The following is a 24536-nucleotide window of genomic DNA, read 5'->3' on the forward strand; positions in this document are numbered from 1 at the left end:
TCTAGCTCAGAAGCAACGAAGTCCACATGGAAGAAGCACACCTGCCCATGTGATCACAAGATGTCGAAGGGATCAGGTATCAGGCATTATCAGAACAAAAATCATATCACTGTGAATTAGTGGGGGAGTACGAAGTGGAGACCCAAAGCCCATTTGTAGGCCACTGGACACCCCCTTACAGAAGAGTCTCAGGGAGGCACCATCTAATTTCTGTGCTACATTTTGCTCATATCTTCTGTGTTCTCTGAGGGTAAGAAATACCTAATTTATGATAAAGAACTAAAACACATTAAATGGGCAAGAAACAGTGCTGGAAAAACTAGATCTTTGCCTGCAAAAGAATGAAACAAGAACCATATCTCACACCGTGTACAAAAATGAACTCAAAATGCGTCAAAGACCTTGTTATAAATCACACCATTATTGAGGCCATCAGCAAAAATATGGGGACAAACTTAAGAACCCTAATACAAGGCATAAATATACACTACCAAACAAAATGAAAAATGTCCACACTATAGAAAACAAAATAAACAACTGCAACTCACTAAAAATATGATGTACGCACAACTCAACACTCATCCAAAGAATCAACAGAGAACCCACGGATTGGGGAAAGATACTCAGTAATAATACACCAGATACAGGACTAATCTCCAAAATTTATAACAAAACTATAACATCTTTAAAAATCCCAAATAATCTAATCAAAAATTGGTACAAGAATAGACAATTTACCAAAGATGACATCTAGGTGACCAACAACCATATATAGAATTGCTCTCAGTCAAGAGCAATAAGAGAAATAAAAATGAAAACAATAAGATATCACATCGGACACTTTTGGCAACATTCAATAAAATGGAAAATATAAATGCTGAAGAGATATGGAGAGATAGGAACACTTTTACATTGCTGGTAGGACTGTTAAATTGAACAACCATTATAGAAATCAATATGGCATTTCCTTAAATCAATGCAAATCCAAGTGCCTGATGATCCAGCAACCTTTCTACTGGGTGTACACACACCCTAAAGAAATTAAGAGCATAACATGGACAGATACATGGAACGTGTACACAGAATAAACAAAAAACTCCAAATATAGAGGAATGAGTAAACAATCCCTAGTACCTTCATACTATGGGATTTTATGCATCAAATGTAGAGAATATTATGCTCAGCAAACTCAATCTTACAAAAATAAATATTCAATATCACGGTTATTATAAGGAAAAACAAAGAAGAAATGTGGTTTATACACCAATAGACAAGACTTTGATGACGACGAGGAGGCCAGGGACAGGATTGATAACAGTGAGAAGTGAGGGATGAAGGGAGGGACAAGAAAACCAAAACAAAGCAATGGAGGGTTTAATAGAAATGGGGGGGGGACCCAAAAAACCCACCTTAAATAAATAACCAAAAAATTGCTCCATTAAAAAAAAAATCCTTACCCCTCCGATCTAAATACTGATCTGTTTGGCATGTTTTTAAAAAGCCAGGCGGGGGGCATAAAACTTGTCTTTAGTGACATACAAGTTCATTTCAAACATATAGAAAAAGGAAAACGCTTGTAGCAACATTGAAAGATCCTATGAGCAAAGTATTGAACGATGCAGGGAGCATCAAACAAAGATGGGAAGACGACGCAGAGTCACTGTTCCCAAAAGAACTAGTCTGCTCACAGTAACCTTATACAGGATTCCTGAGGGAATGCATTTTTTCAGGAGAGCCTCCTATTTCTCCCATGGATAGGCTGGTGAGTTTGAACATCTGACCTTTCGGTTAGCAACCCAACACCTGAACCACAGTTGCTCCCAGAGCTCCATGGAGCTGATATGCCTATGAACTGGAAGAGGTGTCTGCAGACATGCTATGGGGGCTGTATATGGCTCCCCAGGGGCAGATTTGTGAGGTTTGCCTTTCACCTGCTTACAAATACATTGAGGAAAACACTATGCAAAATGACCTTCTGTGGCAGTTAGAAAAGGAGACGTGTGAAGTGGCTTTCAGCAGTCAGCCAGATTTCTCCAGGGGCCACCTCTCAACCACTGCGCTGCAGTGCCTCTCACTAGGGCTCTGCGGGAGTGATCACTAAGGGGATCAATTGCAACTAAGAACACATGATGGGCTCAAGTCTTCAGCCACTTCATTTCATCACAAATACTAGCAATTCATCAAAAGCTGGATACACTGATATTTCTAAAAAATATATATAGTTTCACTGCCGATTGCTGCTGTTACTCATAACACCAAACTGGCAACAATTAGGGAGAGGGGGCAGGGACTGGGGCTGGGTTCCGAGTTGGTCTGAATGCAACAAAAACAACGCATTTTCCCAGTATTTACTGAGCACCACCTCACATACATGTGGCTGGCATGGAGATAATGACATCAAGATGAGAAACATGACTCCGTCGAGTGAGGAACACAGTCTAGAAAAGGCAATGCTAACATTAGGGACACTTAAGGAAGCATTGTGGCCATGCAAAGATGAAGTGCCCCAAGGCCCTGATATCACTTAATGGAAAAAGGCTGTGGTCAGGGAGGATCCCTTGGAGAGTTCTAGCGTACTCACGGGTCCTCGTGAGCACAATGTTTCATTGTCTATCACGTTGAGAGTTGAGGCCTACGAACGAACGAACGAAGCCAATTGTCTTCTAGAGTCCAACGTCCCTCTTTGAGCGTGCTCCCTGGGAAACCAGCATATTCTGCACTTCTACAAACCCTCTCTCCATTCTCATCTAGCCCCAAATTCTCAAAGCTCAGATTTCTAAAATAACCAACCGACAAGGTCAAATTGGACAGGGATCCTTTCTGATGGAAGGTGTTCATGGTGTTGTAAATGATTTAAATAGAATTCTGCCCTGTGGTTGGAAAGGATCCCTGAGAGACAAGATCAACGTCTCCTGAGAGGGTTCATGTAATGTCAGTTTAAGTTCACAGAGCTCGATGGACCAGGGTCAACACTGAGTCCCAGCCACAGAGTGCGTTCTGCACAAAGGATGGAAAGAACAAAGACAAATACATGAAACGCTTTTTTTAATAAAACCCAAGTGCAGAAAAATGGCTTCTTATTTTATGTTAAAAGCAGAAGAAAATGTCTTCGGCTATTAAGAATAAAGGAAGATTTTCTTAAGGAATATGTTTTAAATTACTAATGTGACTGTGGAGAAGTAAGGAATGATAGGGTCGTGTAAAACTCCCACACTCTTCTGGTACTTAGAGAATTTCTAAGAGGTGTGTGTGTTTCAGCCTAGACCTCCAGCATCCTCTCTCCGGAGGGGTCTTCTCCGGTGAAGGTAGGGAGGAGAAGGATGGGTTGCCCTTTCTCCTACCCAATCCTCACCTCGGATCGCCACTGCAGCCAGCTCAGCTTAGCCGGCCCTCTGTTTTTCATGTGATGCTTCTGTTTCAGATTTCATTGGAACAAAAGGCCTGTTGCTGTTCGCTGCCATGGTGACTCTGTGGCCGACAGAATCAAAACAGTTGTGTCCATAGGGTTTTTATTGGCCACTTTTCCGAAGCAAGTATCAGGCCTTTCTTTTTCATGTGTCTCACTCTCTGCCTCCCACAGATGAACCCTGCTGGGACTGAAGCACCATCAGAGTGACGCTCAAGCCACAACAGTAACACTCACTGACAGAGGGGGGGGGGGATTTGGTGATAACGTTCATCGAGAGAGCAGATGAAATAGTAGCAATTATGAATACTAACAATACGTGCCAATCTTCGCTGAGCATTTACCATTCCCAGGCCTTCTCCCAAGTCTATTGCTTAGATGAGCTTTTCAGCCTGACAGCCAGTTGATGAGGTGGAATAGATGATGTCATTTGAAAGGCATTCTTTGTCTTCTCCAAGCCACAAATTCGCTGTAATATTTCTGGGGCACATGATTCACCAGAATCCTTCCAAGGCTTCTTCTGCTTATCAATGCATCAGGTCAACTGATATGAATTCCTGCAGGGAATACTTGTGTTTTGGAGAAACCAGCCCAGCCATTTCAAATCTCACTAAAGATCGATGTTGGCTAAGGAATCCTCGGAGGATCCTTCTGAAATTGCTCCTGCAGGTGTACTGGCTTGTACTTCTGTTGGCAAAAGCCTTGCCACCCTGCACCCTGTAAGCACTGCAGCGTTTGTATCTGTTACACGGATCGATTAAAATAAAAACAAAGAATCTTACTTTGTCTTCTGGTTGCCATTTTCTAAGTTCAACTAGATTAACAAGGTTCCTTAGATTCAACTTTTATTATCATGGACTACTCTATCATCACCGAGCATTGGTGGCCCAGATACACATGCAATTGTCACTTCAGATCGCACCATGGCACCCATTAGGGGGAGCATCCTTCAGCTCCTCGCCACCTAAGTGAGTTGGCTTCTGTCTGTCTCACCTGGAGCTCCATCAGCAGTGAGAACCTGATTCATCAGTGACCACCTCATTGGACACTTAACTGTGGCCAGGCAAACAGAAGCGTCTGACTTCAGCGTCCACTAGCAAACAAACAAACTCACTACCATTGAGTTGATGCTGACTCAGAGCAACCCTATGAGGAAGAGCTGCCTGTGAATTTCCAAAACCATAACTCTTATGCGGTTGAAAGCCCCGTCACTCTCCCACGGAGTGGCTCGTGCTTGAAGGGAGATGTCGGACACCGGAAGATATGAGGGAAAACATGAGGAGCTGATACCAAGGGCTCAGGTAGAAAGCAAATAGTCTGAGAATGATGAGGGCAACACATGTATGTACAAATGTGCTTGACACAATGGATGGATATATGGATTGTGATAAGAGTTCTAAGAACCCCCATTAAAATGATTTAAAAACAAAAAGCTGCTGGCCTTGCAGCTAGCAGCCTGGTGTGAGACCACTATTTTACCAGAGGCCCCAGGGCAGCACTTATCCTGTTTCTGAAAAAGGGCAGCATTGGGGAAGACAGTTGTATACAGCGGGGGCGGCAGGTAAAAGGGAGATGATGTCAAGACGTCAGGAAGAAAAAGAATATTTGGAAACTGATTGTGGAAGCAATTGTACAATTCTGCTTGACCTGATTGAGCTAGGGAATGATATATGTATTAACTCCTAATTAAAGATAAATTTTAAAATAAAGACAGTGTAGTAAAATTGCCAGGCACTTCAAGGCTTCACTGGTTCCTGTAGGCAGATGTGTTTTTGCCTTCTTCATTCATTTATCAAGGTAACTTAAAATTTATGACAAAATACACCTTGAATACGCTTTGCTGGTTCTGAGTATACTTTCAAGGTACCGATTCCAAGGTCCCGATCCTTTAGATATTTTTAAGATACTTTAAAGAAGCCAACTTACTTTAAAGTACCTAAAAATGTAGGCTTGAGCCCTTGGAATCTCTAAGCACCCCATGTCTCTAATGCAGTGGAAGGTGGGGTGGAAAGAGGGGAGGGATAAAAAGTGCTCTTAGACCACACTTTGAGAACCCCTGCCTCCAAACATCCTATCCTCTTTAAAAAAAAAAAATTATTGGGAGCTCATACAGCTCTCAACACAACCCATACATACATACATTGTGTCAAGCACATTTGTACATCATTTTCAAAACATTTTATTTCTACTTGCGTCCTTGGTATCAGCACATTTTCCCTCTCCCTCCCCCATGCTCCCTCTCTCATGAATCCTTGATAATTCATAAATTACTATTATTTGTTCATGTCTCACACTGAGTGATGCCTCCCTTCACCCACTTTTCCATTGTCCATCCCCCTGGGAGGGGATTATATGTAGATCATTGTGATCGGTTTCCCCTTTCTCCCCACACCTTCCCCTCACCCTCCTGGTATTGCTACTCTCATTATTGGTCCTGAGGGGTTTATCTGTCCTGGACTCCTGTTTTTCCAGCTCTTATCTGTACCAGTGTACATACTCTGGCCTAGCCAGATTTGTAAGGTAGAATTGGGGTCATGATAGTTTTGGGTAGGAAGGCTTAGAGAACTAGAGGAGAGTTGTATGTTTCATCATTGCTACACTGCACCCTGACTGGCTTCCCTTTTCCTTGTGACCCTTCTGTAAGGGAATGTGCAATTGTCTATAGCTGAGCTTTGTGTCTCCACTCCCCACTCCTCCTCCTTCACATTTATATAACTTTTTGTTCTGGGTCTTTGATGCCTGATACCTGATCCCATCAACACCTCATGATCACACAGGCTGGTGTACTTCTTCAAAGTGGACTTTGTTGCTTTTTAGATAAATGGCAGCTTATGTATCTTCAAACTTTGAAGACCCCTTAAAGGGGGTCTGTATCTTTTGATAGTCGAGCACCATCCACTTTCTTCACCACATTTGCTTATGCACCCATTTTGTCTTCAGTGATTGTGTCAGGAAGGTGAGCATCAGGGAATGCCAGGTTATTAAAATAAAGTGTTCCTTCACTGAGGGAGTACTTGAGTAGAGGCCCAATGTCTGTCTGCTACCGTAATACTTAACATATAAATATATGTACATAGACCTATTTCCCTAACATTACATCAAAATATATTTACATGTGTACATGCCTGTATTTAGACCTCTATAAATGTCCTTTGCCTCCCAGTTCTTTCCTCTATGTCCTTTTACTTTCCTCTTGACCCACTATCATGTTTGGCCTTCATTTGGGTTTCAGTAATTCCTATCAGCTACATTTCCCTTGATCAAGCCCCATCAGTCACCCTATACCCTCCTCGCCATCAATTTTAGATCACTTGTTGTTCTCTTGTCCCTGGGTTGGTTGACAGCCACCCGCCCTTCCATTCCCCTGCCTTCACCTCTCCCATATCCCCCCAGAGCTGTTGGTCAGTTGTTTTCTCCTCCAGATTGTTTATCCCGCCTATTTTATCTAGATAGACATGCAGAGACAATGAAAAAGCACAAAAACAAGACAGTGCAAAACAACAACAAAAATGACAAAAAAAGAAAACCCTATAAATAGTTTCAGGTCTGTTTGTTGACCTTTAGGAGTGTCTTCCAGTTGAGTCTGATGGGGTTCCATGCCCTGGTCCCAAATTGTATTTTTGGTATTTCCCCCAGGACTTCATTGCTTTGTTCCCCTTGCTGTTCTGTTGCACGCCCTTCGCGTTTTGTTCCGGTGTGGTGGGGTCAGATTGGGCACAATTCCCACACTGTGTCTCCAGTGTTGTCCATGGTAGCACTATGGGTCAGTGAGGGACATCATGTCTCGTGGTGGGGATGGCCCTATGGTCCTCTCTGTGCATTGGCTGCCTGAGCAGGAATATCATCCTCAGGGTTTGGTGGGCCAGGATATGTTCCATTCTCTCCCCTTGCCTCTTTGTTTTCTCTGGGGGTTCTGATCAGATTCACCCCGCTCCATGAGCTGTAGCTTCAGTGCTATCCTCTGAAGTGCATTCTTCAGGGGCTGGAGGCAGTCCACATAGTTAGTATTGGGTCCGGCCCCACAGAACTCTCCATTGAGACTATCCTATTCTTTGGGATTTTCAAGCACTTGTTCTTTATAGGCTGACTGGCAAAGCTCTGTCAGTATATATTTAGAACTTTTTTTAGATTCCCCCCAAGATTTTACTGTCTTCAAATGCTATTTCCTGGAGGGCTTTCATTGCTTCCTTTGTATTATTCAATTAGGCATCTGACCAAACTTGTTAGCAAAAGTTTTCCTCAAATTTGGTGTGAGCCTTTGAAAGAATATGTTCAATATTCAAATATTATATTGTCTCTGAAGGAATTGACTCGCTTAGTGGAAGATGAGTAATTAACCAATATCTTTTTCTTTTTGCAAATGAGAGCGTTTTCTTCATTGATCAACAAACACCCGTGCCAGAAAACAGGTCAAGTACTGCAGTGGACACAAAAGTTTATGAGTGTAAATTAGAATCCACTCTCGGTTATCAAAATGTTGCATTGTTTGATTCATTCTGGTGTGCTGTAGTGTACAAGGATGTAAGAGGAAAGATAAGCATCCCATTAGATTTGCCAGGATTTTACTTGCTAACACATCCACGAATATCTTGCAGCAGGTGATGGAGAAATTCCACCCCCATTGCAGTTGGTGAGGTTGGGGTGGCTTGAGTGCTGCCACCGTGTTGGAAGCCACGCCACCGGGATTTCAAATCCATGGTGGACAGTTGAGCTTCTAGACTAGGAAGGACCATCTAAAAGTTAACGCCAGGCAATCTACTTCTGAAAATTAGCCAATGAACACCCCATGGTTTACCACCAGAGTCGAGTTTTATGGTGCAGGCAGTCACCATGGCAGCTGCTAGCAACAGCACAGTATTTTGTACCAAAAAAATGTTAAGCAGAAGCACAGAGTGAATAGCAGATCAAAAGTTAAGCCACGCTGGATAAAGGGAAGATCAGAGATTGAGTAGGAGAGGGGGCACACAGAATCCTATCTCCTTCCCAAACGTACTGGAGAAAGTCCATGGGGTTTCATGCCTACAGAGGGCTGTAGAGATCTAAGTTCAAGAACCACTGAATTAATCTAACTTCATTATTTATATGAAGATTGGACATCGTTTAAATATGAAAGAAATATCCACCACCAATAGAGCAGTTTGGCGTATTGTGGTGGCTTGCTGACTGCTGTAATGCAGGAAGTCATGACACTGGTATTTCAAATACTAGCAGAGTGTGGTGACAGATTTCAGTGGAACTCCTAGACCAGTGGTTCTCAACCTTCCTAACGCCGCGACCCTTTCATACAGTTCCTCATGTTGTGGTGAACCCCCAACCATAAAATTATTCTTGTTGCGACTTCATAACTGTAATCTTGCTACCGTTATGAATTCGGTGACCCCTGTGAAAGGGTCATTCGACACCCCACCCCCCACCAAAGAGGTTGCAACCCACAGGTTGAGAACTGCTGTTTTAGAACATGGCAGATTAGGAAGAGAGACCTGAGACCATTAGCTTATGAATGGTTTCCATTCCTGGTTTTGTCTTTAGGCTGAATTCGTTTTTAAGGTGGAATTGTTAGGGATAGTTTGTGGCTAACATTAGGTAGTCAAGGGTTTGCCTTAGTATACACAAGAGGGCTTCAAAAAGTTTGTGGAAACATGCCATAATCTTTGAATTTCATTTTTACATAAACTTTTTTGAAGCTTGCTCATAGTATGTGGTGTATCTATGCATAAAAAGCATTCAGGAAACACTTCCAGACGCACTGTAATAATGACGTCATAGTAGTAAGAATAATGTTTTGACGCATCATCTCACAGAGTAGCACGCATTGGTTATTACAATCATTGCATGCACCTCAAATTCTTAGTAGGCTTTACTGTGCTTGGTTCATAACTATGGGTTATTTGGAAGCCAGAAGTTTCTAACCCTAGAATCAGGCAATGAAATCTCTACAGACAGTAAAAGAATGCTGCCCTATTCAACGCTGGATGGTGAGCCACCTCTCAGATTGGAAGGCATTCCAAACCATAAGGATTGCCACCCGGGCCTTGCACATTTCAGTGATTTTGAAGATGGCCCTGGGCTGGCAGGGTTTTCTTCTGTTGCACACGGGGTCGCAATGAGTAAGCCAACTTCACAGCAACTAACAACCACATGGAGAAGGGGCACGTGTGTATATTCTATACAGGGATACAGGACAGTACTGCCTGATGGTGATGTCACCTGCATATTGTTTTGTACGATTTCTTTTGCTTAAGCTACTGATATCAGTGGAATTCATTCCTAGACTGATACTGCCTGAAGTAAGTCAGAGCATCAACATGTGGTTTCATGTTTTATTAGCACCCAAACAGACAACAAAAGAAAAAGTCCCCAAACAGAGACAAACTCCCTGTCATTGGTTGAATGAGGATTCAAAGCAGTAATTCTGGAATCTATGTCAAAGGTGGAAGTATCAACTGACAACAAAAGCTCAACAGTTAATGTGTGTAAACAGACACCAGAAACATTTTCTAAATGACTTTTTGGTTAGCAACTGAGCAGTAAATCTTTAATGTCACTGGAGGATTCTATTAATATCTTCTAGCTGGGAGAATTGAGCTATTAAAGAGTTAAATGTCTTACTTAAGGTCACACTGTTGACAAGTGTTCAGAGCAAAGATCTAACTACTCTGGGGCACTCTGATCCAGAACCCATGCTCTTGAACACTTCCTGCATCCCCAGGGGGTCAAAGTTTCCATGGAACTGTGGAACCAACTCAGAATCACACCGCTGACATGAAAGCTGTGAGGCAGGCTATCAATATAAACTGGAGCAGGAGAAAAGCAAGATTCTATGGGTCAAATCTGGAGAGTAGATTATGTAATAGATATCATGATCTGGAAAGGCACATTTTGTGAGAAAACAACAATTGGGAAATCTTAGAAACTCTGAAATATCCATAAGGCAGTCTCAGAATAAATGAACCAAACAATTTAGTAGGAAATGGTTTAAAGTATCAATCAACGGTAAAGAGAATCAATTTCACCTTGGTGCAAAATATGTCCTCATGCAAGAGGTCCAGTGGTTATATTGCAGTGTGCCGGGGATCCTAAACTCTTGCAAGTGGCCATCAAAGTGCACCAATGGGTCTTCATTCACTTGGACCAACGGAGGACAAAGGCGACTCAGCAATAGGAGGAAGTTATGGAATGAGTGGCTAATTGCTTCCATGAACAACTTCCACCTTTGCCATGAGACCAGAAGAACCGGACAGTTCTTTACTGAATTAAACATTAGAGAATATTTTCATCAAAGGTTTGATAGAGAAATGAGGATCAAAAGAGGGAAAATTCAGAACCAAACTTCAACTTCTCATCTACTCCAGACTTTCTTGAGTGATGGAAGCCAGATGAACTCCTGAAATTATTGTCCTTTAAACTTTAAACCAAAAACCTCCCCTTCAGTCTTCGTAAACGCCCTCTTGACTTGCTCTTGTATGGTCAAGAGACAGACCCACCACTCTCCCGGGGCTATAGTGTGAGTGCTGTAATCTGTAGTACATTCTTCTGGGGAGGGGGTCACTGCTCCCTGCTGGTATGTTGCCCTTAAGGCTTGGCACACAGGGATGAGGTCTGGCCCCTCTCTTTCCGGAGGAGACATACACAATACACTCCCCACGGGTGGATTAGTGCCGTTTCCCTACCCCCCTCAGTTTTTTCCCTACCCCTCCTTTTTAGTTGGATGCCATACGCATATCCCTGGGTCGGGTCTGACCCCTGACAGAGTGTCTGGACCTTGACCTGGGAGTCATTCATTAAGTAGCTTACCCTCTGTGACCACTGTGCGTTTTGAGCTTACCTCAGTGGCCTCATGTCAGACTTGTCCCGATGTGCTTGGCTAACTTTGCTTAGCATAATTTCCTCCAACTCTTCCCATGAGATCATGTGCTTCATGAGATCGCCACTGCTTTGTAGGGCTGCATAGTACCCCATGGTACATGTATACCAGAGTTTTTAAATCCATTCTTCAGCTGATAGAAATTGTTTCTTTCCAATTCTTTGTTATCGTGAACCACACGGCAATGAACATCGGTGCGTAGGTGTCTAGTTTTGGCCTGTTTCTGTCTCCTTGGGGTCTATGCCAAGAAAGGGGATTGCTGGGTCATATGGTAGCTCCATTTCCATTTGTTTGAAGTATTGCCAGATGGATTTCCACAGCGGCTGCACATCCCTACGGGTCCACCAGCAGTGGATGAGAGCTCCTATCTCACCACACTCCTTCTAGCACGTGTTGCTTTCTGAGTTTTTGAATCGGGCTATCTTGGAGGGTGGTAGGTGGTTATCTCACAGTTGCCTTAATTTGCGTTTCCCTTATGGCTAATGATTGGGAACATTTTCTCACGTTTGTTGTCCATTTGGATTTCTGCCTGCCGACTAGGTCTTTTTTGGTACAATGACTCTGTGTATTCCCTCCATCTTTTTTTTTTTTGATGTTTCCTGTATCATTCAGTATTTTCAATCTTTCAATATTGCAACTCGAAGCTTGAATATTTTCTTGACCTCCTTCCACTTTGCATATGTTGAGTGTTCGCTTTTGGCTTTTTGGATATGTTCGCTTTTGGCTTTCTAATTCCAGGTCTTTGCACATTTCCTTGTAATATTTGGCTTTGTCTTCTCAAGCTGCCTGTTGAAATTTTCTGTTCAGCATTTTGCCTTCATCATTTCTCCCATTTTCTTTAGCTACTCTACCATTAACAGAAATTTTCAGAATGTCTTCTGCCATTCACTTTGGTCTTTTCTTTCTTTTCCGTCTTTTTAACGACCTTGTGCTTTCTTCATAAATGATGGTCTTGATGTCCTTCCACAGATGATCAGGTCTTCTGTCGTTAGTGTTCAGTGCTTCAAATCTGTTCTTGAGATGTTCGCAAAAGTCAGATAGGATTGGCTCAAGGTTGTGTTTTGACTCTTACGAACCAGCTTCAACCTGAATTTACATATGTGCAATTGACAGTCGATCTCTGTGGTTTCAGCTGCTAATAATGAACTGAGATATCCTGCATCTCTTCCCATAGATGATTTCTTGATCTATGGGAAGACTTGATTTCTGTGTGTTCCATCTGGAGAAGTCCACACAGAAAGCAGTAGCCTTTGGTGTGGCTGTAAAAATGGTATTTGCCATGAACAAGTCATTGGTCTAAAAAAATTCTCCCATGCGATCCCCAGCTTCATTTGTATCAGCAAGACCATACTTTCCCACTACGGTTCCTTCCTGTTTCCAACTTTAGCATTCCAGTCACAACTTTCAATACTTCTTGATTGCATGTTTGATCAGCTTCCAACTAAAGTAGATGATAGAATTCTTCAATTTTTCATAACTAGCTTTTGTGGTTGATGCATATATTTGAATAATAGCTATATTGGTTGGATTTCCTAGAAGGCAAATAGATATAATTCTCTCACAGATAGCATTGTACTTCATGATTGATTTTTCAATGTCTTTTTTGAAAATGAATGTCACACCATTCCTCTTGATTGGGTCATTCCTGGCAGAGTAAATTATGTGGTTTTCTGATTCCAAATGTTCAGTGCTCATTTCAGATCACTAATGCCTAGGCTATTAATCTTTATCCGTTCCATTTCATTTTTGACCACTTCCGATTCTCCTAGGTCCTCACTTCACGCATTTCAAGTTGCAATCATTAGCAGACTTTTGCAGCTATTTCTCCTTGAGTTGTGCCCCCTTAGTAACTAACGATCTCAGAGGCTCCCCTCCCACAGGATTTGCCCTCCCCCACACAACCAGGCTGACTCCATTCTGAGAAATCAGCTCCTCTTCACTCACATTATGAGTGCCCTCTGACCCCGGGAGCCCATCCTCCAGCACTATCTCCGGCAGTGTTCTGCTTCCTTGTATGCAGCTGTCATAAAGTCCACTGTTTACTTTCACTTTTTCGTATTAACTTATAAGCAATCTGAGCATCTGATCAGAGGACAGGCTAAAAAGGTCAACTGCAATGACAAAGTCAAAAGCTGACTGAAGGTTGAGACAAATGACAAGGGGCAGGTAAGGTGTTGATTCATCAGAACTGGTTAATAAAACGAAAGACACTTCAGTATCTCTTGTTTAAAGTAGGAAAAAGAAACATACCCATCATTACCTATTTGCCCTAAAATCCAGCGCCCCAGATCTCTTGCCAACTAGGCCACAGAGTGGCTTCAACAATGGAGGCACTGGAGAGAGGAGAGCATAAGCCCAGCTAATTTTCTCTCTCCAACTCCACTTTTCAACAGTAATTTATCCCCTGAGGGATTAGACATTTCCTTCTGTGACCCCTGGCTCCACTAAACAGCCTTGGCTGTGAGGCCGTGTTTCTCCACCCCTGGGGTTAGGCGCATTTTCCTGACGCCATTCATTTCTAGTTGGTTACTCATCTATTACTTGCTCTCTTGGCTCTTCCATCATCTATGTAACTCTTTAAAATACCCATGTTGACTCTTTTTTTGCTAGCTGGACACTGATGGGAATTTATCAAGATAGGAATTTAGTAATGCTAGCATATAAGGGGAGAAAAAAGATGGTGGTAGTAAAATACATTCTGTTGCCATACAATAAGTCATGAGGGTGTCGAAAATGGGCAAGTTAGCAAACTTCAATATGGTTTATTACTTGGAATTAACCATATATCCCTTGGATAACAACAAAAGAATTTTAAAAAACCGAAGCAGGTAGAAGTGTGAAGGAGTGGTTTGTGAAGGAGGTAGGAGAATCCCCCCCCCCCCCCACCCGAGAAGCCCTTTTTGTTACTTAAGTTCTGTGGTTTCTTTTTAAAAAGTCATATATATTGCTCACATTAAAATGCTTTCAGTCCATATATATGTGTGTATATATGAAATCCTTGGTGGCATAATGGATTATACAGTGGATAGCTAGCTGCAAGGTAGACAGTTCAAACTCACGTCTCCCTGGGGGAAAGATGAGACTTTCTGCCTCCACAAAGGTTAACAGCCTAGGGAGCCATTCTACTCTGCCCTCTAGGGTTAAATCAAATCTGACTAATAGCAACACTTGAAGACAGAATAGAACTCCTCCTTTGGGTTTCTAAGGATACAAATCTTCAGGAGTAGAAAGCCTCATCTTTCTCCTATGGAGAAACTGATGGGTTCAAACTGTTGGCCTTGTAATTAGCAGCCCTATGCATAATCCACTACACCAGCAGAGCTCCCATGGATACAATTAAATATATTTATAAACCAAATAACTCACTGCCATCGAGTCATTTCTAACTCACAGCCACCCTGTAGGACAGGGTAGAACTGCCCTGGTAGAATTGCCCTTGTGGATTTCCAAAGACAGTAATTCTTCATGGGAGTAGAAAGCCTCATCTTTCTCCTGAGGAGTTCTGGTGCTTTTGAACTGCTAACCTTGCAGTGAATAACCCAGGGAGTAACCACTCTATGACCAGGGCTCCTTAAATGTGTGTGTGTGTGTGTGTGTGTGTGTGTGTGTGTGTGTGCTCAAAATGGTTTCAATGAAAAGGAATGAAAATACTCAGTGTAGGCAAGAATATGAATTATCTAGAACTCTCTTACACAAGTGTCATTATCGCCTATTCTAAGAAGCATCCTGTCTACACTTCCTGTCAGATATATTTGGCTTTTGGACGTCCATGGCGCTTTCAATATTCTTCACCAACAGTATGATTCAAATACATCAGTGTTTCTGTGGTCTCCCTCATTCATTGTGCAACTTTCACATGTGTATGAGCTGATTAAAAATGCCCCGGTTTACATGAGGTGCACTCACTTTAGTGCCCCAAATGATAGCTTTGCTCTATTAACATTTTAGAAGTCTCAGTCAGCAGATTTGCCCAATGCAATATTTCATTTCTACGCTGCTGTTTCCACAAGCATTAATTATGAATCTAAATAAAATACAAACCTTGACAACTTTGATCTTTTTTCTGTTTATCATGTTGCTGTCTGTTGATCCAGTTATGAGGGTTTGGGTTTTCTTTACGTTGAGGGATAGACCACACTGAAGACTGTACTCTGTGATACTCCTCAGCAACTGCTTCCAATGCTCTTGGCTTTCAGCAAGCAAGGTTGGGTCCCCTGCATATTGCAGGTGGTTAATGGGGTTTCATTGGAGTTCGATTCTCTGCTCAGCATACAGACTGATTAAGGATGGTGAAAGGACACAACATTGACACGGGTTTTTCTGATCTTAAACTATGCACTATCCCTTTGCTTGGCTGAAATGACTGCTTTTTAAGTCTATGTACAGCTGTCACATGAACACAATTAAGTGCTCTGGAATTCCCAGTCTTAATGTTATCCGTAGACTGTTATGATCCACACAATTGAAGGCCTTTGCATCGGCAACAAAACACAAGTAAATATCTTTTGGGATTCTCTGCTTCTAGCCATGATCCATCTGACCCAAGTAATATCCCTTCTTTCATATGCTCTTCTGAATCCACCGTGGATTTTTCACAGCTCCTTGCTGACGCACTGTTGCAACCATTTAAAAATTATCTTTAGTAAAGTTTTACTTGCATATGACATTAATGATATTGCTTGAAAATCTCCAGTCTGTTGGGTTACTTGTCTTTGAAATGGGCACAAATATGGGTCTCTTCTAGTAGGTTGCTCGGTGGCTGTCTTCAACTTTCTTAGCATACATCAGTGGGTGCTTCGAATGCTTCTTAGCTTGTTAAAAAATTTTCATTGGTATTGTCAATTCCTGGAGCCTTGGGGTTTTTATTTTGCTTTGTTTTGTGTTTTGTTAATGCCATCAGTGAACCTTGGGTTTCTTCCTTCAATACCATCGCTCTTGAGCATGTGATCTTTCTTGAAATGGTTGAATATTGACCAGTTGTCTTGGGTACAGTGCATTCAATATTTTGCCCACAGAATCCTTCAATATTGCAACCCGAGCTTCTTCTTGTAGAGTGTACACCACCCACCAATACATACATATGTTCGCCCAAATACATCTTCTACATGTTCACTTACAATTTATTCTTGAGTTTTTCAAATTAGAATCTAGCCAATTGGAGTTAAATAAATATGTTGTGGAATATTCCCCAAAAGGTTATCTATACACAATGATAGTCAATGATCTGAAACTACATGCAACAATACAGATGAATCTAACAAACATAATTTTTAGTGAAGGAGCTAGACACATGACCCAGAATTCCATTTATACAAAAATCTACAAGTAAGCAAAATAGCCTAGGCTGTAAGAAGTCGAGGTAACGATCATGTCAGAAGTTGGGTAGCAGCTGTCATGGGCTTTAGGGGCAATGTCTGGTCAACTGGTAATATTCTGCTTATAACTATTATATATTTTTAATCTGAGTACTGGTTTCCAAAAATGTTTTATATTATCAAGCTGTATATATACTTATATGTATAATAATATACTTTTATATGTATATCATACTCCAACCACTTTTTAAATCTGTGAAACCCTAAGCCCTACCCATTCTTGCTGTACACTGTTAATCATTTAAACAAAGAAAATGTGCTTCTAAAAATTCTAGAAGACCAACAATTACTCTAAAACAAAGATGAGAAGGCATGGAAGCAGGAAAACTAAATTACTGAAAACTAAAACCAACCAGAATAGAAATAATGAGATCAGCAACACATTGTGGAAAATGTAACCAATTGTCACTGAACAATTTGTGTAAAAATTGTTAAATGGGAACTTAATTTGCTGTGAGCTTTCAACACACACATTTTATATCCTAGACAAGAGAAATCTCATACACTCACATTTTACACAGAAATTTCACAATTTGGGAAAAACTCAATGTTTCTGTACTTTTGGAAACAAGTCATTTTGATTCCAGTAGAACATTTATCCAGGATTTGCTGGTTAGTCATAGTGTTTGGTATTATTAGGATCTTCACTCAACTGGGCTTCAGGGACATTTATTGTTTTATAAGCCATGGTTTAGAGTGGCATTTGCTAAGAATGTTGACAATGAGAAATCATTGATTTTCTGAAATTTGACATCAAGCTCAATTTTGAGCTTCATGCTTCTGGATAGCTTCCATCTAAAAGTTTTTCCAGGAAATCCTTGTGTCAACCCCAGATTCGGCAAATTCAGCTTGCTCGCCAAGTGAGAATGTGTTCTGTTATTCTGTGTGCTAAGACAGAACTAGAGCTAAATTACAGGCTTTCTTGCCCCATTCTAAACCTGAGTATGACAGTGCTTCAGATATGAGGGTATTTTTACTTTAGTAATAATTGTTTGAAACGGAGCCATCCCTTGTAGTCTTGTTTCCTTTTACACAAAAAGTACAAACCTCATAAAACTAATTCTAACTTGGATGTAAAATGACTTGGTTCTTATAAGCAACACTTACTGAACTTATTAAAAGTGAAAATTATGTGCAAAAATATTGCAAGCTCCTAGATCAATCATTTTCATCTACTGCTTCTATAAACACTGGGATAATTTTAAACACAGTAACAACGTCTTTTAAATCTCTCTCAGAGATAGGATGAAAGGTCAAAATATTGAGAAAAATTTTAACAGTGAAAACTGTCTAGTCAACAGAGAAGTGGGTGGAGGGAGGCGTCAGGCGGGATAAGACATGACAAAATAATAGTAATTTGTAAATTATCAAGGGTTTGTGAGGTAGGGGGAAAATGAGGAGCTGATACCAAGGGCTCAAGTAGAAAGGAAATCTTTTGAGAATGACGGCGGCAACAAATGTACAAAAGTGCTTGACACAATGGATGTATGCATGGATTATGATTGGTATGAGCCCCCCAAAAAATGAATTAAAAAAACCTGTCTAGTAAAGCAACATAATCCAAACCTTCGGTAGTTTATAATGTATACAGATGTTTCTGTTTTCAATTGATTTTACCCACAAATTACCTTCTGTCAGCTTAAAAAGTATATAGATGCTTCCATGTTTTCAATTAATTTTACCCACAGATTACCTTCAGTCATTTAGCTTTCCCAAACTACAGTCAATTCTCAGGATACTGAAAGGCTGGGGACCGAAACTCCCAAGTGACCACACTGGCATATAGAATTATTCTCAGCACACATACCTCCGGTGATAGCATTTATTAAGAACTTCCTGTGGATCCCTTTCCCTCCCTATAGCAGCCAACACTTCATTGTACCAACCACAGTAGATAAATGAGGCTAAAGCACAGAGCATTTTTAAAACTTAAGGAGCTCACTCCTGGGCACGGTCCCTCCAAAGGTAGTCCATTATGCTGCCTTCAATGAGAGAGCCCTGGTGGTGTAGGGGTGCAGCCCAAGGGTAAAGTAAGATGTCTTTCCATCCACAAACATAAAGATTCCATTTTGAAACCTTTGGCATCATTAGAATGACTAGACACGGTGTATTCTCTAAAATTTATTTACAGGTAATAAGTTAAAAAGCAAAGTACAACCAGATTGGAAATTTAATCATATGCACATCAAACTGGCCAGGGAAAACCACTTCGGTTCCACTACAAACAATTGCCTTCTAATGCACTTAAGACATAAGTCTATCAAAAAAATATCTTAAACACACCAAGAAAGTAAATGTTATGTATATATTTCATTAAAAACTAACAATTTAAAGAGTGCCGTGGCAACCCTTGAAACAACAAAACTTTTGAGTTCAAAATTGCTGACTTTTTTTTTCTGTATTCAAACATTTTAAAAGCTTCTTAACTGAAGTTTTCAGAAAAATAGTATTATCATTTGCACACAGCAAATGAACAGATGTCAGCCACCAGCTTAAGTCACACTTGTTCGACCTTAGACAGAATAAATACACACCACAACAGCAACACGTTGCACTATCAACAATGGCGTTGCCCTCAACCAACAGGATGCCGGTGGTTTCCCTAAGACAAAGACTGGCACTGGTTGACAGAAGGAGGTAAACGATGACAGTGGGCGTCGGGAAAGGTGGGCTGAGGTGCCGGTCACCACATTTAGGCACTCAAGAATGTCAAGTTAAGTAAGCACACAGCAAGGTGCTAATACATGGTCTCGCGGCCTTCCCCGACTTGTGCCATGTGAGATGAAGAAGGCGAGAGAATGAAGACAGACCATGGATTTCTTTACAAACCGTACACAGGCTAAGCCACTTGAGGACAGGAAACGGATGCCTCGCCATCAAGGCCACTGTGCCAAGTTTCCTTTCACCTTCTGTCCAAAGTACCCATGCGATACTTTTCACTTGGACTAGTAATGTACTCAACTCTATGCGCTGTGGCTTCACATTTTAGAAACTGTAGCATAGGTTCTGTGAAAGAAAACTTGCCGAAAACACTTGTTGGTTTTGTTTTACATCTTGAAATGGCATGTTTTTTTGTTTTTTTTTTCGTTTTTCAACAAAACAGATAAACAACACACTGAATTTAGGTTCAGCAATCTGGTGCAAACTGTAATCAGACAACCCAAATAATCCCAATAATTGTGTGAGTTCAAGTGCACTGAAAATAAAAAGATCGGAGAAGGGAAGATGTTGAGAGTCTGTCCACGTAATGCATGGTGTCTGGTTTTAGTCTTGTGCTGAGCAACTTTACTCTCCCAGTTAAGTCTAATTTTAAAATCCTCTGGGAAACTAGCTAGCGAAACTGCCTGTTGAAATTACATTCTAATATGGCCATAGGATTTTTTAATCATATAAAACTATATACAATAGTGAAGTGATACAAATACGTATTTCTTCCAGGTGCTACTTAGCTATAAAAGTTAGCAATATAGTTTAGGGATGAAAACTCTTATGTATCTGAAAGACAATTGGCAATGGAAGCTAATAACCAAAAGAATATATGTAAGCTTCCTATCACACAAATATTATTTAACACTCTCCTATTGAATTTTATTATACTCATGTGACAGTGTCTGTAACAATGCATGATCACTGAGTAGTGAATAAATGACTATGAGGCTTAATGGGGAACTGGCATAAAGTCATATATATGTACGTGTGTGTATATATATATGTTTGTTTTCTTATAAAAACAAGAACACTGAAATTAAAGTCACAAACTCCTGCTACGAACTATTAAGCTTAAAAGATTCATGTAGGAAAGCTATGCCATTTGAATTCTGGGAACACAAGAGTCAAAACGGCAACTCTCATTATTTTTCTAAAAAGCTGCCAAGCAGAGATAAACCTCAGTTTGTGAATTTCACATGCCAAGTTCCAGCCTGGTATGGTCTTCCATGGCAGAATACTTAAATTGGAAAGGAGAGTGGTACAAAACGCTACTTGACCCTTTAGGTATTGCAGTAAACGCTGTTTGTGGCCCCATGGCTCAAAACCATTAAGTCTTGCTGCCACCAATGACCAAAGGCACTTGGATAATCAAGAATGCCACACTGGGCCATACGGTATACACACGATGGTAACAGTAAAAGAAGGGTCGGTACTCTGCAGCTCGCCTGCTCGATTCCTGTGGTCTTCAGCTGTCAAACCAAGATCTGCAACCACGAACATAATTACGAATGGAAAGAAGGCTGAAAAGGGGAATTCGTGGAACAAAAATGCCAATCAACGGCCGTGAGGTTGACAAAGGTGATGGGCTATCCGTCTGGACATTTCTTGTTATCCAACAACCAAAACAAGGAAGGAATGCAAAGGGGATCTACTTTGTCCGAAGAAAGCTCAACCAGTTATTTGATTCCAAGAAATGTCTCCACCCCTCTAGATCGTCATTAGTTCTGAGAATTACACTGGGTATTCTGTTTGCCATTTTAAACACGAGGTTTACACACATTCATTTTTCCTCTGCGACTCCCATTTGGAAATAAATCATCCTTGAAATATTGCTGGATTCGCACTTGGGCCATTACACGGGATGCCATATCCTCTCCAAATTGATTCCACTCATCTCTGTAAGCAACACCCAGTTCGTTCCAACTCATTCTTTATTTTATCACAAGCTTTGTGGTTTTATTCAAAAGAATTTAACAAGTCAATTTATCCTAAGCTTTATAGTACTCCACCATTTTCCTTAGAAGCTCAGTCAATATAAACATTAAATGTCAATATAAAATCTTTAAAAACACCTTAAAAATGGGTTAAACAGTTATACGTTCCATCTCATTGTAATCACTGAGCCCATGAAATTCAAAGCCCCAGAAATCCTTGCACTAGTAACAGTCATAGCCTGAACCTCTTAAAAAATATCCTTGGTCAAAGCTTTGGAATCCAGTTGAATTTAGGGAACGAGTGGGATTCAGAATACCCTGAGCACTAACTAGTGCAACGACACAAAACATTTTCGAGCTTTCGTCCAAAGAGAGGGGGTGGCAGTCCAAAGGAGGGGCATGGGGGTGGCGGGGGAAGGCGGTAAAGGCAAATAAAATCTGGCTTTATCACACAAGCACAAAACCAAGTTCCTTTGGAAAAATAATGACTTCTTCGGAGGGCTTCCAGACCAGTGAGGTAGAGTCCGAAAGGGAGAGAACGGATCTGCCCCTATAGTCCTGGAGACGTCTCAGTCTGGGATTGGGAAGAAAGGGGACCCTCCTCCCGCAGCGGGTCCAGCGGTCTCCTCCCTCCGCAGACCCGGCGCCGGGACGCAGCCCAGGACACACCTGGCCCGGAGTGCGTCCGACGGTCCGACGGTGGCGCCGCATCCCGGGCAAGGAAACCCATCCGGTGACTTCTTCGCCCGTAAAGTGCACTAGGGGACAGGGTCCCCGCCGGATCTGTAAACACTCGACTGACACTTGTTCGTTCCTCCAGGCGGAAGCTCCATCCCGGGTGGGCGGCCCCGGGGCCGTGCCGTCGGAGGGGGGCGGCGCCGGGCGGGAGGCGGTCCCTCGGCGGGGCGGTGGGGCGGGCGCGCGGCGAGCGGCCAGCAGGAGGCGCCCTCCGGGACGCCTCACGCCCGGGGCACTGGGAAGCGGCGCAGCCTCACCACGGGCTCCAGGTTCACTTGCAGGACCTGGCGCGCTCGGCGCCGCGCCGCCGCCAGGCTGCGCTCGCCCCACACGTCGCTGCCGACGTGGATGGTGGGGAAGGTGGTCAGCGTCGGGGTGGCCGCCCGCCAGATCTCCTCCAGGGTGCGGCCCCCGAAGCAGGGCCCCAGGGCCACGGGCTTGGCCGGGCAGCTCTCCTCCGGGGCGGGCGGCGGCGGCGGCGGCGGGGGCTTCCTCCGGCGGGCAGCTGGCGCCGGGGCTCGGCGGCGCCTCCTCCTGGCCGCCGGGGCCGGCCTGCGCTTCTGGCCGCGGGCGGCGGGGGGCGGCGGGGGGTCGGGGACCAGGGCTCGGCAGGACGAGTAGCCGTAGACGTCCTTGCTGCGCAGGATGTGCGGGGAGAACTGGTGCTTGAGGCTGCAGAGGAAACTCCAGAGCTCCGCGTCCGAGCTCATGAACTCCGTGCTGCGCGGCATGAACAGCTTGAAGGCGTCGCCCAGCGCCTTGGTGCTGTCGGCCAGCGACAGTTGCGACCGCGAGTACACCACCTTCTCCTCTCGCGCCTCCGCGCCGGCCCCTCCTCCGGCCCCGGGGCTGCCGCCCCGGGCGGCCGCGGCCGGAGCCGCCGGAGGCCGGCGCCGCCGCCTCTTCACGCCGCGCCGCATCGGAGGCCGCTCGGGGCCGCCCGCGCTCGCCGGCTCCCGCCGCCGCCGCCCGCCCCCGCCCGCGTCCGGCTCCGCGGCGGCGGCGCGTCTCTCGCGACTTTCCTCGCCGCCGCCCCTCCCCCTCCGAGGGCGGAGGACGCGGGCGACTCTCCTGCCGCCCGGTTCAAGATGGCGGCCGGCGCCCACCCCTGGGCTTTGTCATTGGACGGCGCCTCGTCCCCTCTGGTTTCTCTTTCTTCTCTCTCGCCTTCTTTCGCCCTCTGCCTTTCTTTAAATGGGCCCGCCTCAGGCCCCGCCTCCCGCGGCCTCGACTCCACCCATTGGGCGCTCTCAAGAGAGGGGCGGGGACAAGGGGGGCAGAGGACAGTTCCTGGAAGATGGTGCTGGATGGGTGATGGTGGTGGGTCTTGAACGCGTGTCCACAGTTGAGTGGGTGCTTGGGGAGTGGTGCCGTGGCTGGGGCGAGGAGGGGACCTTGGAGAGAGGCATGGCCTCGCCCAGGGAGTGATGTGCCTGTGTGCGTGGCGCTGGGAGACCTATCGGAGTAACAAAGGCTTTGCTGCTGCCATCCTAGGGAGGGAATTGGGCTTCAGCCTACAGCCAATGGGACTCTCACCATTCGTTCTAAATCCCCAAAGGCCTCTTTGGGCATCTCCATTCAATTTTTCCCTCAATCCAGCCCAAGAAATCACTAATAATCCAGCCTCATTAGGGGACTTAAGTGAAGTGGTCTCCTTCTGGACAATCATCTTTATATTGAAGAAACTGCCGCCTATCAGGAAAGCAAAGACTTTCACGCTCTATAAAACCAAATAGTCTTATCATCCTTGTTCAAGGTGATCAAAGATCAATTATGATAAAGTAATTCTACCCCAATACAATATCCTTTTTTTTTCCTCTAAAGGCTGTTTCACTTTTCACTTGGTTTTTAAATGCCCCTTTGCAGCACCATTGCTATCCTTAAGAAAAGATGTGGCATCACAATGCATTCATTGAGGAGAACATATTGGGAAGAACATATTGTTAAGAACGCTTTATTGTTATGAACATGGGGGCGGGAGACCTGTAGAGTACATGCAATCGCCATCTTTTCTATCACCAATACCTACCTCAGTGCCTGCCACATAGTAAGCATTCAATATGTCGAGTCAATGATTCAATCACTGATTCAAACACTGGTTATTTGAAATGGGAAAAGAAGGGGGGGGATGCTGAAAATTTGAAAAAAATGCTGAAAATTGCTTGGAATAAGATAATTTTGTATTTTTTTCATTTATATTGCAATTTTCCTAGAACTTACTATATATTTAAAGTTAAAAAAATCCTTCCAATACTTAGGACTTTGAAGTAGCATGCAAACTTTATCCTTCCGTGAGTATCTTATTTGGGGAGTAGTTAAATTTCTATAGCTGAGAAATTTTATGATTTACATGTGGTTCCCTCAAATTTTGAGCTGAAAGAGACTTATTCAATCTAATTTCACAGATGTGAAAATGTGGACCCAGAGATTTTCAGGAATGGAGCTTACTAATAACAGGACTGAGGTTGCAGTTCAGGTCTTTGGCTTCCTAATCGAGTCATCTTTATCTC

The 24536-nt window shown here is 43.1% G+C and overlaps 1 protein-coding gene across 1 annotated transcript; it reads right to left on the minus strand.

Moving 5' to 3' along the window:
- Window positions 1–18753: 18753 nt before the first annotated feature.
- Window positions 18754–23216, minus strand: CCDC71L (coiled-coil domain containing 71 like). The gene has a single exon (XM_075558539.1). It carries the CDS (start codon window positions 22944–22946, stop codon window positions 22248–22250), a length of 699 nt encoding a protein of 232 aa, XP_075414654.1. The 5' UTR covers window positions 22947–23216; the 3' UTR covers window positions 18754–22247.
- Between the last annotated feature and the right edge of the window lie 1320 nt (window positions 23217–24536).

This window comes from Tenrec ecaudatus, chromosome 9 (assembly GCF_050624435.1).
Source record: "Tenrec ecaudatus isolate mTenEca1 chromosome 9, mTenEca1.hap1, whole genome shotgun sequence".
NCBI classification, from domain to species: Eukaryota; Metazoa; Chordata; class Mammalia; order Afrosoricida; family Tenrecidae; genus Tenrec; species Tenrec ecaudatus.

Bases quoted from the DNA above. Each gene is read 5' to 3' on its own strand.
- CCDC71L (XM_075558539.1), bottom strand. From the start codon at position 22,946: ATGCGGCGCGGCGTGAAGAGGCGGCGGCGCCGGCCTCCGGCGGCTCCG.